Genomic DNA, 13,775 nt, shown 5'->3' on the forward strand with positions numbered 1-13,775 from the left:
TTCATGGTTTGAGGCAGTTTGTTCAAAACGGACCAATCCTGCAAACTTTGGATGGCAACCTTAACCAATAAGGATGGAATATGGGAAATCGGACAGATCAGGGTTGATCACATGACTATAGAGATACTGTGTACCGATTTGCATGACGTTTGGTTAAAAACTGTAGGAATAATGTGAAAAAAATGGGTTTTGCACAAATCGGCCTCCTGGTGGCGCTATAACAGGCCCATGTGAAAAATTTGAGGCAGAGGTTCTGAATTGGCATCCAGGGAGTGTGTGTGCACAGTTTCGCAGCGACCGGGCCAACGGTGCCGGAGATTTGGTGGTAACACACGGACACACGGACGGACACACGGACGGACGGACACACGGACGGAGGGTAAAACATACTCTCTCGCCATGCCTTACGGCCTGGCGGAGACAATTACTAGGATTTTGACATTTTAAATGTAGGGTAAACAAAATCACAGGCCAACGTTTCTCACCGGACGTTTTGGGGTTGGGTTAAATATATTATTTAAATCAACTTCACCAGGACCTGTAAAGGTCATGTGTCTTAGCTTTTCTGACCTTATGACATTTTCTTGCCATTACAGTCAAAGTAACATGGTGAATGGTACGCAAAAGGGAGAATTGTGCAGTTCAGCCTTTGTCCTCAATGCAAAGGAATGTTCCCCGCACCACTATAATGACAATGGATTAGCCTTAAAGGAAGGTTGTGGGTGCACTCATATTAAACTTTATTTAGCAAACCCAATGCACTACCACATAAAGTACTGTACACATGTCATCACTAAGCACTGAAGTACCGACTCCCATGAACATTGTACAGTACGGAAGGATGGATAGACGGACAAACAGATGGACGGACGGATGCTGGGTGGATGACGGATGGTGGAGAGAGACAGACTTTTTGCCTTTACTGATAGTGAGTAGTGAAGAAGGACAGGAAACAGGGAGAGAGAGATGGGGAGAGACGTGCAGCAAAGCTTGTCGGGAACGGGATTCGAACCCGCAATGCGCTGTCAGGCTACGTACCTATAGGTACCCGGACCAATAGGCCAGCGATCCGGGCCAGAATGGAGAATCCTAAATGAGAGAGAAAAAGAAAATTATATTGTTAACAGATATTTTAAAAGATAATTGTTATATAGCTATTTGTTAATGTATGTCTTGAGTCCTGAATTCATTCAGAAGACATCAGAAAGTATACCGGTAGTTTAATTCAAACATGCAATAGCGTTGCTCATACAGTATATCACATTGCAGGGGATTCACAACTTCAATAAGGTGGCGTCAGACTGCTGCAAAAGTTATAGAGTGCACTTAAGAGATAAAGTTATATTAGAATAACATTTCAATAAAACAGTGAGTGGGCTGCTCCATGACTTGACTTACTAGGAAATAACACCTGCCACAGTCAAAGCTGTGAAAGTTGGAACCAATATATTTGATAAAATATTTGCCATCTGTTTCTAAGTTAGTTCCTTGTATCCATGGGTTCCATTCCTAAGGGTTAAACCCCTATTGCTTTTGTGCTGGTTAATTTTTGTCCTTCTGACTGCAGTTTTACAATTTTCTATGAGATGGAATGGTTGGAAGTTGTGTGTATTGCTTTCACAGCAAATTATGACACCAATCGGCCTGATGGGGGCGATGGGGTCAAAATGTTGAAATTTGAAAAGTCATATCCTACACTGTGAATCTGATTTACAGGATACTTTTTACAGACTTTGCAAATTTGTCTCATGTAATACTAAAGTCTAGACTTTACATCTTCTGCATATCATCATTGGACCAAGTGTAACACCTTTGAAACCAGATCTCCCACGTGGGAAGGGACACTAAAGCCAAACTTTCTAACCAGTAGCCTAAACAAATAGCAAATGCAATCACTTGCAACCACTTCACAATCCCAAAACTGCACCGACCTGTAACTGGTCAAGTTGCAACTCATTGCGTAGTGAATCATTAGTATGGACTGGGCTTAAGAGGGAATCCCCCACTGTTGTGGGAGATATTAGTAAACGGACATACAGTTTGGATATGTTATTTAGTTTAGTATATTGCCCAATGAACTCCAAAAGGGCATGGCTCAGCACATAAATAGACCAAATTCAAGAAACGTTGGGCAAATCACCACAAAACTTATGGATAAAACTCAGGATATGTCTACATATGTACCTGAAAAATACCCGGAAAGTTTAATTTAACTATAGCGGTTTGGACCGCTAGCCCTCTACACAGCCTTCACACTCACGCCGATCCGACTGATATGCCCATATATACTGATATGCCCATATATGGAGATCTCTGTATCTGTCAGTCTGTGTCCCTTTTTTGCCCATACATGGAGTTCTCTGTATCTGTCAGGTCGTGTCCCTTTTATAACCATATATGGAGATCCCTGATGTTATCAGTATATATGGGCATGCCCTCTTTTTGGCCATATGTGGAACTGAATGATTTGTCTGTGCCTGATGCCATGACGCATTAAGGTTAGACAACACACTCCATATTTGGGTGTAGTTGCATTGGGAACTCCTATGGTTATAAGGCAGAGTCATTGTGACATGAGGTGGTCCTCCCTTAAATCAATTTTAGGATAAAGCCTACAACCACTATGGTAAAAAAAAAAAACAATCATTATAAAAGTCACAGGCCTGTGTTTAATAAGCTGATTAACCATATGCATTGGCCTGGCACATTTGGTGAAACATCCATGACAGTTTCGCATAAACATCTTCAAACTTGCTTGGATATATTATTAATTGAGCTGTTATGATGTCCCCAACATTGTTTTGGAATTGACCAATATCTCTCAAAAAGGATGTGGCCTGGAACAAATCTGGCTCATAAATGAATGAGCATCATGGAAAAAAATGTTGAGTTATCTTTAGGTGTCAACTATCAAAGATCTAGATCCCTTGCAGCTTTCAACTTCAGTTCGTGGTGGGAACCTCTGAATTGCTATTTTGTGGTTGTGGCTATATTTAGCCAATCTTCACTGACAGTTTCCAGAGCAACATATGCTTCAACATCTATAAATATCTTTGATAGGATGAATGTAGGCAACTCATTCTTATTATTATTCAGCATAGCCTACGTTTTTTTTCTACACATACCAGTGTTAACATTTGAATTTAGCCTATTCTAATATAATACGTTTTTATTAACATTTGTTTTTAGTCTCACTATAAGTTGTGTTAACTAAAGTATCCTGCAAGAAACTCTGAGAATCAGTGATTATGTCTTAAATCTATTTCTAGGCTAAGGCTAAATTAACTTTCGTGATATCACAGGAACACTTGAGAGTCTTTAAAATAGTAGGATAGTAAGCTATATAACAAGAAAGTCGTAGGATCAATAACTGTAGCCTGGCTCCCTCCCCTTGCGCTGAGCGATGGTGTGGTCCACGGGGAACTCATCATCACTTTAAAACGCACCAGAGACTTGGCACAATAGCGCGCACAAGAGCACAGGTGCACTTATTATAAGGCAGGCATGGATCCGAGACACGTTTTACGCCGTCTAGACTGTCGGAGACCCATTGAAGCCTAAGAAAAGTGGACACTGAGCAGTTAACATTTCTCCACATTTGGTGAAAAAGCAGACAGCAAAATAAGAACCCGGGGTATTTGGTTAGTTTTTTAGGGATTAGCCAAAGAGCGTCGACACGCATGGTTGCTTAATATTCCCATGGTGTTGATTTTCTTTTAACTTGCTGGTTTGTTTGGACAGTCACATGACGCAAAGTTTTGCTGGCTGCCATCAAGGGTTTGTGGCAAGTGCTTTTTGGAACCGCGCACCGTGGTGCCGACTGACAACCTGCGAGGAAGCATGAACATCTCTCTCCTCTTCAACTACACGCAGGGCGCGATCCTGAACGGGAGTCAAACTCTCGCCGGTACTCTGGTGACTTGCTGTAACGGCACGGATGTGGCGACCAGCGACGGCGGCTCGCTCGTTCTGCCGCCGGACGAGCGGAAACTCTTCGTCAGTCGCGTGGTGCAGATCGCGGTGCTGTGCGTTCTCTCGCTGACCGTCATGTTCGGGATTTTCTTCCTCGGTTGCAACCTGATGATCAAGTCGGAGAGTATGATCAACTTTCTGGTGACGGACCGGCGGCCCTCCAAAGACGTGGAAGCGGTGATGATCGGACTCAGCTAAGACCAGGCATCGGACATGGATGGAGAGCGGCACATGTTGCATATGAGTCTCTAGCCTTGGATCAAGACTATCATAGATGTATTTTATCGAGTCTGACTTTTACTTAAAAGTAGATACGAAAGTAAAAGTAGATACGAAAGTAAAAGTCAGACTCGATAAAATACATCTTTGATAGTCTTGATCCAAGGCTACATGAGGCTCTCCATGCATATGCACGCATCAAAAGACGATGTCTGCGTCTTGGTGAGCAAAGAAGATATGCAAATTGTTACACTGACTTCCAAAAAATGACCACAACAAAGTAGTCAAATGACCAACGTGTGTGCGTAAAGTTTGTGCGTAAAGAACCAGCAATTGTTTAATACTCATGGCATGGGTTGATATGTACATTTTTGAATGAATGTATTATTGCCAAACCAGAACAAAGTAACGAAGATGTTTACACGTTGTTTTCCTAAAATTATTTTGATAAATTTTAAATGGTTATTAATGAATGTTTTAAACACTGAACTGTCAAATACGCATGACTGTGTGCAGTTTCGTTTCTATCAGTGGAGTTGATGGGTGCGGAAGATATCCTCCACAAAGAGTATTTTTCTTGACATTTTTTGGTGATGTACAGTGCAGTAGGATAACTACATTCAGAGTTCTGGAATGTTGCACGTTTATCAACTAACTCCATCATTGCTTCTTGGAGTGTTTCTGTTCCTGTTCGGCATGCTTGCTTCAGTCCTACTAGGTATGTGAGATGATCTTTGGACCAGTTTTGCACTTCAGAAATCACCAAATGCTGCATGATTTTTGTACCAAGAAAACTTGAAGAAAATGCTATGCTATTAATAAATATTGACATTACAACATTTTGTCATCTGTTAATTGTAACAATAACACCATTACATACTAAGAGAATGCCTATAATTCACTAGGTCAATAAAACATCTTTGCCGTTTTGGGCTTTTTTATTTCGTTGACACTTAAATTTTTTGATTTTTATAAACATTCGTTTTCTGTTAGTTTTATTCATCTCAAACAGTAACCTACATTTTTTATGTCATCCCCCCCAAAAAGTGACATTTAAAACCTCACCACAATGACTGACTGACTGATTTATTGATTTTATTAGTTAAAATGTATGCATGTAAATGCATATGAGACACAAAGGCATCCATAATAGCTCCCTTAAGTGCAGATGTATATTGGCACATCCACCCAATGTCAAGCCTATTGTCTTCTTCAGACTAAATAGAGACTACACAGATGTGTATTTACACATGTAAATACACGCTTATAGGGTCATAATAAATTGGCACTGAGAATAACACAAAAAACAGCCTAATAAAAGACAATTTTGGTCCTCTGAATGATCTCATTCATATCAGTGTATACCTGATACCTGTGGTTCTAATCAACACAAATTCTAGAATACATATGTCTTTCATTTAGCTTCACAGTAAAATCCAGTGTTAATTTTACTCTAAAAGTGTAAAGGTGACTTATTTAGTAGAACTATATGCTAAGCAATTTGTTGTTGAGGAGTGTGATGAGAGGCTGGAATACGTTATTAAAACAATGGGCTGAACTGATATTGGATTTTAGGGCTTTTGAGCTGAACTCTCTAAGGAATTAGTGAATGTAATCAAGAAGGACCCATCCACACTTCCCAGGGGGCCCTACTGTAGGTTTATTACAGGTTCCAGAGAAATCCATTTTTACCACTTTGCATGTGTGTGTCACAGAAAGCTGACACAAGGACATCTGTCAAGTGAGAAAGAACATACCTGATACCATGGTCATAAAAAACATATAACATTTGGAAACTATGAGTGAAACAAACAAAAGCCTAGAGAGACTATGAGCTAAAAAAAAAGAATATGAGGAAAAGGAAACTAGAGACTATATATATATATAGAAAACCTAGAAACAAGCAAAAACACTACAAATAGAGGCTATAAGCAAAAAAATATACAGACTATATGAGCAAAACAACTGTAGAATATATGAGCAAAACATCATAATAGACTATGAGCAAAAAACTACTGACTATATGTTTAAAGAAACAACTACAGACTATATGATTAAAGAAACAACTACAGATTCTATGAGCAAATACACATAGACTATATGATTAAAGAAACAACAACTACAGATTATATGAGCAAATCAACGACAGACTGTATGAGCAAATAAACCAAACTACTATTATGAGATAAATTAATAAATAAATAACTGGATGAACAAAAAAATGATCTGTTTAGATCAGGAATTTGCTACAATTTCTCACTTCAACGTTCTCTATTCGGTGTAAAGATTGACCAATATGGGTACATTCTGCACTCTCCGAGTTAAATGAACACTCTGGATTTAATTGTGTACTGTACCTCTGCTCTCTGCACCCCTTCCCTGTCCCTCTCACACAACCTACTCAGAAGCAACGAATGTTCTCATTATTATTTCAGTACTTGTTAGGAGAGCTGGGGTAGATGCAGCCGTCTTTGCAAACACACCCATGCGTTCACTTGTCATGTGAACATACACCAACACATACGGTTTAATTTGACTCCATCAGAGAAAAAAAAATACACAGAACAAATTCTACTGCACTTTCTTTTTTTTCCTTTACAACAACCAGAGACCCATTATTGTCGTCAGACAAACTGTGGGGGTGCATATTGATCCAATGTACATAATTCCTGCGTGACTAAAGATGTATGATTTTTTTTATTTATATTATATTGAAACAAAAAACACATAATTGTCCTGGCATTGTCATCATGTGTAGGTGAATACTAGAAACAAGGAGGAGAGGAGAGAATGCAAACATTGTTGTTCATGGTGGTAAACAAACAAACAAACAAAACAAGACAAGACACAATGGGTGCTAATTGGACCTGTCCTACCTAAAGCCACTCCCCAAAGGATTAAGGATTAATAGGGTTAGCAGAGATTGATTGATTGACCGCTCAACAAGTGAAGATGATGACTAGTCCAACATCAATTGTGATGCAATCAATGGTAGTAAGTCTACGTGGCTGTTTAAGAGAGTTAAGTTAAGCATGACAGAGGTTAACCCTTCACCCCTGAGCAACATGTACCATGTTACGTAACCTCGCTATGTTGAAGTAGCCCTCCATAGAGCTGATATTTCATTGTCAAGCAGCGTCACCAGTCACCACAGCCCAAAACGGAAAAGATGTTTTATTGACCTACAACGAAGACCACACCGAATATAATGAATTGTGCAGGAGCTGAGAAAACATGACAGAAATAATGGTGATTAAACAGCATCGGCATTTCACACTTTACTGTAAAAACAAACAAACAAAAGAATTCCCAAGAGACAACACTTTGAGCGAAAATAATACATTATAGTGTTTGACGTGTCAGTGGAAGGGGACACAGACAAAATCTATTATATCACTGCATTTTTATAGATACAAAAAAAAAACTTCACTTTCTGTGCAGAAGCAACAAGGTCCTGTGAGGGTTGAAGTGGCTTTTCTCTCTCCAATTCAAGTCAGATCTATGGGGTTGTATCTTATTCAAAGGAGAATGTGCTGCAGGGACAGCAACAGCAAAGTAGAGGACACAGTGGCCTCTAGTTTGAGGGCAGTAACATTAATGTTAAAAAGCAAATGTTTGACACAAAAGGTACAGCTTATGCTAACAGACTGAAAAGGTCTGCCTAATGACCACAAGAACACTTAATTTATTAAGCTTGCATCACCTTTATATTTAACCAGTGCCATCCGGTCTAGAGCCTGCCCACTCAAAATGATCTGGTAATTTCCACTCACATATGCACAGATCATTTCCGAATCGGCTGATTCTCACTATACAGAAATTGACAGTCATAGGCTTTTATAGCATTATATGTTATTAGATCTGTGTGCCCTATCCAGTCTACAGTACATGGTTCTCTAAATAAAGGGGAAAGGGGACTTAATTTTAGTTTGCAAGTAGTAACCTGTATCGCTGTCATTAGTCAAACTTGGCCAACTTATCAGCCACATCATGAAGGCCATATCCACAGTGATGGGCTGAGGCCTCATACTTTGGAATCATGACGGGAGATAGCGTAGTGATGCTACTTCGTAGCGACTGTGTGGAACGCTGGGTAGTATTGGCTGAATATGTTAGCTTACCACCTTAAAACTATAGGCCATTCTGTAAGCAATTGCCATACTTCTGTTCATTGCCACTTGGGGTTTATCTATTCTATTCTATAGCACTGAGAGAACGATAAAATAGAGCAATTTACTTTATATCTGGTAAAAGTCTCTCATAAGAATGACAAGGGAAACGGATCAGGCAAAATATATGTCTTCCCATCATCCTTTTTTGAGAATACAATCCAAACACAGATCCTTAGTGCCTCTGGTTGGTTCTTCCCAGCTCAAAATCATCCCAGCAATGAACCTGCCTCTGCAAACAATTGTTTTTCTCAAATATATGACATGCAACCTGTTTCTGCACCCTGGATCCTTGAGAGCCTAGTAGAAACTAGTAGTCTAGCAGGAGGGGCCCTCCATTCATGAAATGGATTGTTGTGGAATTGTATTTTGTGGCAAGGTATGTTGATATTTGATTTCATTTGTGTACTGCAAGCCTCTAAACACAGTAATAGAAGTCATAGAAAATAATTAGATGGACGGACAGACAGACAGACAGATCTTATGGTTGTCTAGTTATGGGGAGTTTTACCCAGAGTAGGCTACTGACATGCTCTAGTCTACACTAACAGGATAGGACCAGAGGGAAGAAGATAGTCGCAGCCTTATGTTCCACAGGAATGAAGAGGATTAAGTAAATAAGTAAGTACCTAGAGTGCAGATTCATTGTTCCAGATGGGGGAGGGATCCAAAAGGGAGGGATTGTCAGAGATGGAGCCATTCAACCAGTCCTTTTTAAACTCCCAGCTCCTACACAGGTTAGAGACATTATTTATTTGTATTGCAAAGATGTTAACTGTGAAGAGAGTGGAAGTGCCAGTGGCTCTCTGCTGGCCTAGTAGAGTTTTGCACCTGCTGTGCAGAATGTCAAAATGCTGCCCCCCCCCCCTCCCTCCCTCCCAAATGTCTGGAGAATGGAAAACTTTATGATGTAGTAAATGGAGAATTTCTATTGACAGACAAACAAGAGGTTAAAACCTAGTATATGGATGGACCATGTATGAAACACTAGGCTAGAGGGTGACAGGGTGGGATACGGGAAGTAGCAACACTTGGCCAAGGCAAATAATGTTATATTTTATAACTATATATAAGATATTATAATATTAATGAGGAGCAAAATATTCTGGTTTAGCATGTGATACGTTTGGAATGGGACTGAGTGGAACTTCTGTCAACACCTTCTGAGGATGACCCCTGTGGACATAATTGTTCACACAGAATTATTTGGCCAATGGGGAAAAACTCCCAAACTCTGCTGAGCAAACTAATGGTCACGGTGTAACTTCATCACTCTTGGAGTTTAATTAAGCACTTTGTGTTGTTAGAATACAATTGCAAGTAACTCTGGATGAAAACCAGACTGTATATGAAAATGTAATTTTCTGACTTTCTATTTAAGGGACATTCAAGCTTACTCTAATGAAAGTTAGAATAACTCCATGAAACAAAAAAAAATACATAGCACTTTCTTAAGGAATAAGGAAGGCAGAAGGAAGTCAGAATAAACAAGACATTAGATATACACAACCAAACAATTCAGCACCATGGATAGCAGTCGTGATTTCACCCACATTGCCCCAAAGTATTGTATTGTCCGTGCCTGTCATTCCCGAAACAGAAGCTTTTCAGCACTACATTAAGATCCAACTTATCAGTCAAGGCTTTGTGGATGTGCATGAAAATCAGGTGGTTGAGGGTTTTTTCGGTCATCGTTGAACGAAGCGGTAGGTTTTCCATTGACGGACAAGACAACCTCAAACTTTGGAAATCTGGTAGGAGATACCGAATTTAAATGGTTTTCATGTACATGTTTCAGTAAAACTAATAATTAAGTCTTGTATCTCTATGTTTTATACAGGCATGACATTTTTGATAAACGTAACTTTATTTGGTTACTCACATTCTGAGTGTTTGGAAGTAGGCTACAGCGTCTTTCCCTCCGCATCAGAGTTAACATTTTTAACATATAGGCTATTATGTCACCTATAACTTTTATAAAATGTATCTTATTTTATAGAGACTCTTTTCGATGTTGAAAGAGCTCTTTCACCTCTGAAACTCAGTTTGTTCTGACTATATGCACCTTAACTCAAACAGGTGAACTCAATGTTACCGTGATTAGTGTCACCGTCACGTGATATCTGCCCAATAACTTCTCAGAGTGTAGAACGTCCCAAATAATCGCAATGCAAATGCAATGGGAAAATACCAAATTATTTCAGTTGTGTTATTTTTTTATGTATTGTTGAATGCACTGCAAAATAGGTTCTATAAGATTAGCTAGCGATACTTAGTTGTTGATATTTTTTACAGTTCAACTAACATTAACCTGCTATCTTTCCCCCATAATGCTTCTTCCCTTTCAAAAGGATTTCAGGTCAACTTGTGCAAGTGCTGGATTCTGAAAACCTGTCCAGTGAATAGTTAACCACAGCATTTACTATGTGATTGGAGAATTGGTCATTTTCAATGACTTCCATAAAGTTTTTAGGACACCGGCCCCTACAGGTTGTGGCCTATTTTATTTGAAATTGATAACAGTCTATATAATCTCGTTAGGTAAGGTGTTCCATACTTTTGAGCATAATTGAAGAAAGCGACATCTTCAATTTTCTTTTGAGAAGGGTTATGCAATATCTAGCAAGCCTGCAGAGGATCTGAGCTAAGGCCTTGTGAAGGAACATAAAACAACAGGGAGTCTCTGATGTAGGCTGGCTCTAACGTGTTGAGAGAATCTGACAGACACAGGGAAGCAGGATAGTCTAGTTAAGACTGGAGTGATGTGTTCTCTCTTTTTGCCACAGGCTGATAAATAGACGGGAAGGAAAAGTGATGTTTGTGTGACCTTTTAATGACTGGCCGATTCACAGCACGTGACCTCGATTCGGAGTTCAGCCTATGGGATCTGTTGTCATGTTTACAGCCCCGCAGGCTATGGCATCTCTAGCGGCACACACACACACACACACACACACACACACACACACACACACACACACACACACACACACACACACACACACACGGTCAAAACTATGCATACCGAGTGCATAACCCAAAAGTTTTCGTATACTTTGGCTGCGCACAGTCTGGGTATGGACTAGTTGATCTTAATGCCTGTCACTTCTCAGCTAGGGCTAACCTTCTTTAGACATAATTGCCAATGTATGTCAATATGTCACGTCATTGCTCTTTATGTAAGGCATAAACAATTTAAAATGTGTGTGTGACTGTGAACAGCTCATTTTGGAACATTAAATCCTCTCATCAATTCAGTCCAAAATAACATCTAGGCTTGGAGTAGTTAGCTTTTTTTGTACACATTGTATGAAATAACAAACAACAAAATGGCCTCATTCTTTTTGGCGCGCATGTGCCCGCAACAGCGCACACACACAACACACACACACACACACACACACACACACACACACACACACACACACACACACACACACACACACACACACACGTTAACTCAATTAACACTTTTAGTTGGCCCATAAAATGATACACCTACATCATTTCACACTCACAAACTGCACATATTCTCAGTGTGCATGTGAGGATAATTTGGCACGGGGACTGTAGTTGATTCCATAGTAATTCTGTGTTGTCACCTTTCAGCTGTTGTGAACTATAGGTGTTCTCTCTAGCGGTATTGTGCCGTTACTTACAGAGCTATGTACTTAACCTGTCAGTTGGTCCTAATTCTAGCAGGTCCAATCCCCCATTCATCTTGAGGCTTTTTTCTTTCTGTGTTCCCAGGAGATCTTGTCTCTCGCCAAAACCACATTTGAACTCACAGCACAAACACACATAAAATGTTTACCATTAAATTATGTATGAATGTGGAGTAAGTTAAAGAACAAGACAGCCACTGCAATGTCTAAATGCCTCATGGTGTTTGGTTGAAGCTGCACTGCTTTGAGACAGGAAAGTAAGAAAAGGAACAAATGAAAATGGACACATTGCAGACAACATGGCCAAAATCTTATGAATGAAAGGAAACAGCATACTATTTCCCTGTGCCTTATTCATCTCTTGGAGAATGAATGAGACACTCCTCGCACAAGGATTTCTGAGGGCATCAAGTGGTTTAATATACACAGACCCACCCAGTTGCAGGCTTATCTCTGCTGCAATTGTATGCCTGAGTATCAAGAGCCCAGTCAAATATTCAGAGGTAAATTATGCCTTCAGTCCAGTGGAACATTAAAGAAAACCCCTAGAGCTGATGTTTGTAACACAGGTGGCACTTTAGCCTGATTCTAGACGGTGCCTTTGGGCTAGGAAGAAAGATACACCAGAGGTAAATTAGTCCATGACTCACTATTGATATCATCTTTACCCTGTGCCCAACCTCTCATTGAGGAAATCATACACTATGCCAAATTTAATTATCAAACGACACTAACCAAATGAAAGTTTAAGATGGAGCGTGATATTGCCAAATCTCATTTTCTGTGCAGGCCTTCGGCGGTGAGGTTAAATCTAATCTAATCTATGTGTGAGGGATGGGCAGTCATGAACCAACTTTTATCTATGTTTCTGTATTTAGCCAAGGATCATTTTCAGGTCAATGCCACACCTGTATGTACAAGGAAGGAAGGGGATAGTGTGGTGCTAGGGATGTCAGATTAAAGTGGAAGAAGGGAGCTTGGGTTATATCTGATTCAGGTATTGTCGGAAAAAGAGAGTGGGATAAAAACTCTAGTGGAAGTTCATAAAACAATGTCTCCATCTTCGCTGCCGTAGATAGAAGAACCTATCACCATGGGACCAATCAAGCCTATAGAAACAGAAAGCGAGCAGGCATCAAAGAGTGGGAGTTACTGGCATTAAAGTTGCTTCCTCTAATGACTGGGTCCTCTCAGGAGGGCTGAGGGCATTTCATCCAATTGATTTCAAATGACAATAACCTGTAATGAATATCCACCAGCGCACCAGTGGGTGACAGGAAGTAACATTTTACTCATGAAGATATAGCTGTGTTCGATCAGTCCACACCGTTGCCTGTGACAACCGTGCCCCACCCACAACCCCCACCCACCCCCACAGTGTCCGCTTGTTCACGCTCCTCAAACAACCACATTAGATACACAATTGGTGTCTGTGGCTTAGTTAACACTGTATTAAGGAACTCAGCGGGCAAGGAGAGATGTGTTAATTGGCACAGGATGGTGGTGGGTGGTGGGTTACTGCACCCAACTAAAGGCACAGTCAGGGGGAGGGATGAGGCTTGGGGGAGGGGGGCATCTGTCAGTCAGCCACTATCCTCGGGGAGCAGAGGAGAAGAATAAAGCGAGAGAGGAAACATGCAAGGCCTTATCTCGCACTGTCTTCCCCTTACTGTCTCCCCTCACATTGCTATGAGAGAGAGTGCAGCAGCCTCACCATTCTGTGCTCTATCTTCATTCTTCCATTAACTCT

General features: G+C 40.3%; 1 protein-coding gene across 1 annotated transcript; it reads left to right on the plus strand.

The window, feature by feature from the left end:
- Nucleotides 1-3,840: 3,840 nt before the first annotated feature.
- On the plus strand, nt 3,841-4,170 carry rprml (reprimo-like; the record flags this gene model as incomplete). The annotated part of the gene is made up of 1 exon (XM_084072385.1): nt 3,841-4,170. The coding sequence occupies one exon, from the start codon at nt 3,841-3,843 to the stop codon at nt 4,168-4,170; it is 330 nt and encodes a 109-aa protein (XP_083928511.1).
- Nucleotides 4,171-13,775: the final 9,605 nt, after the last annotated feature.

This window comes from Gymnoscopelus microlampas (genome assembly GCF_963454915.1).
Source record: "Gymnoscopelus microlampas genome assembly, chromosome: 11".
Classification (NCBI taxonomy): Eukaryota; Metazoa; Chordata; class Actinopteri; order Myctophiformes; family Myctophidae; genus Gymnoscopelus; species Gymnoscopelus microlampas.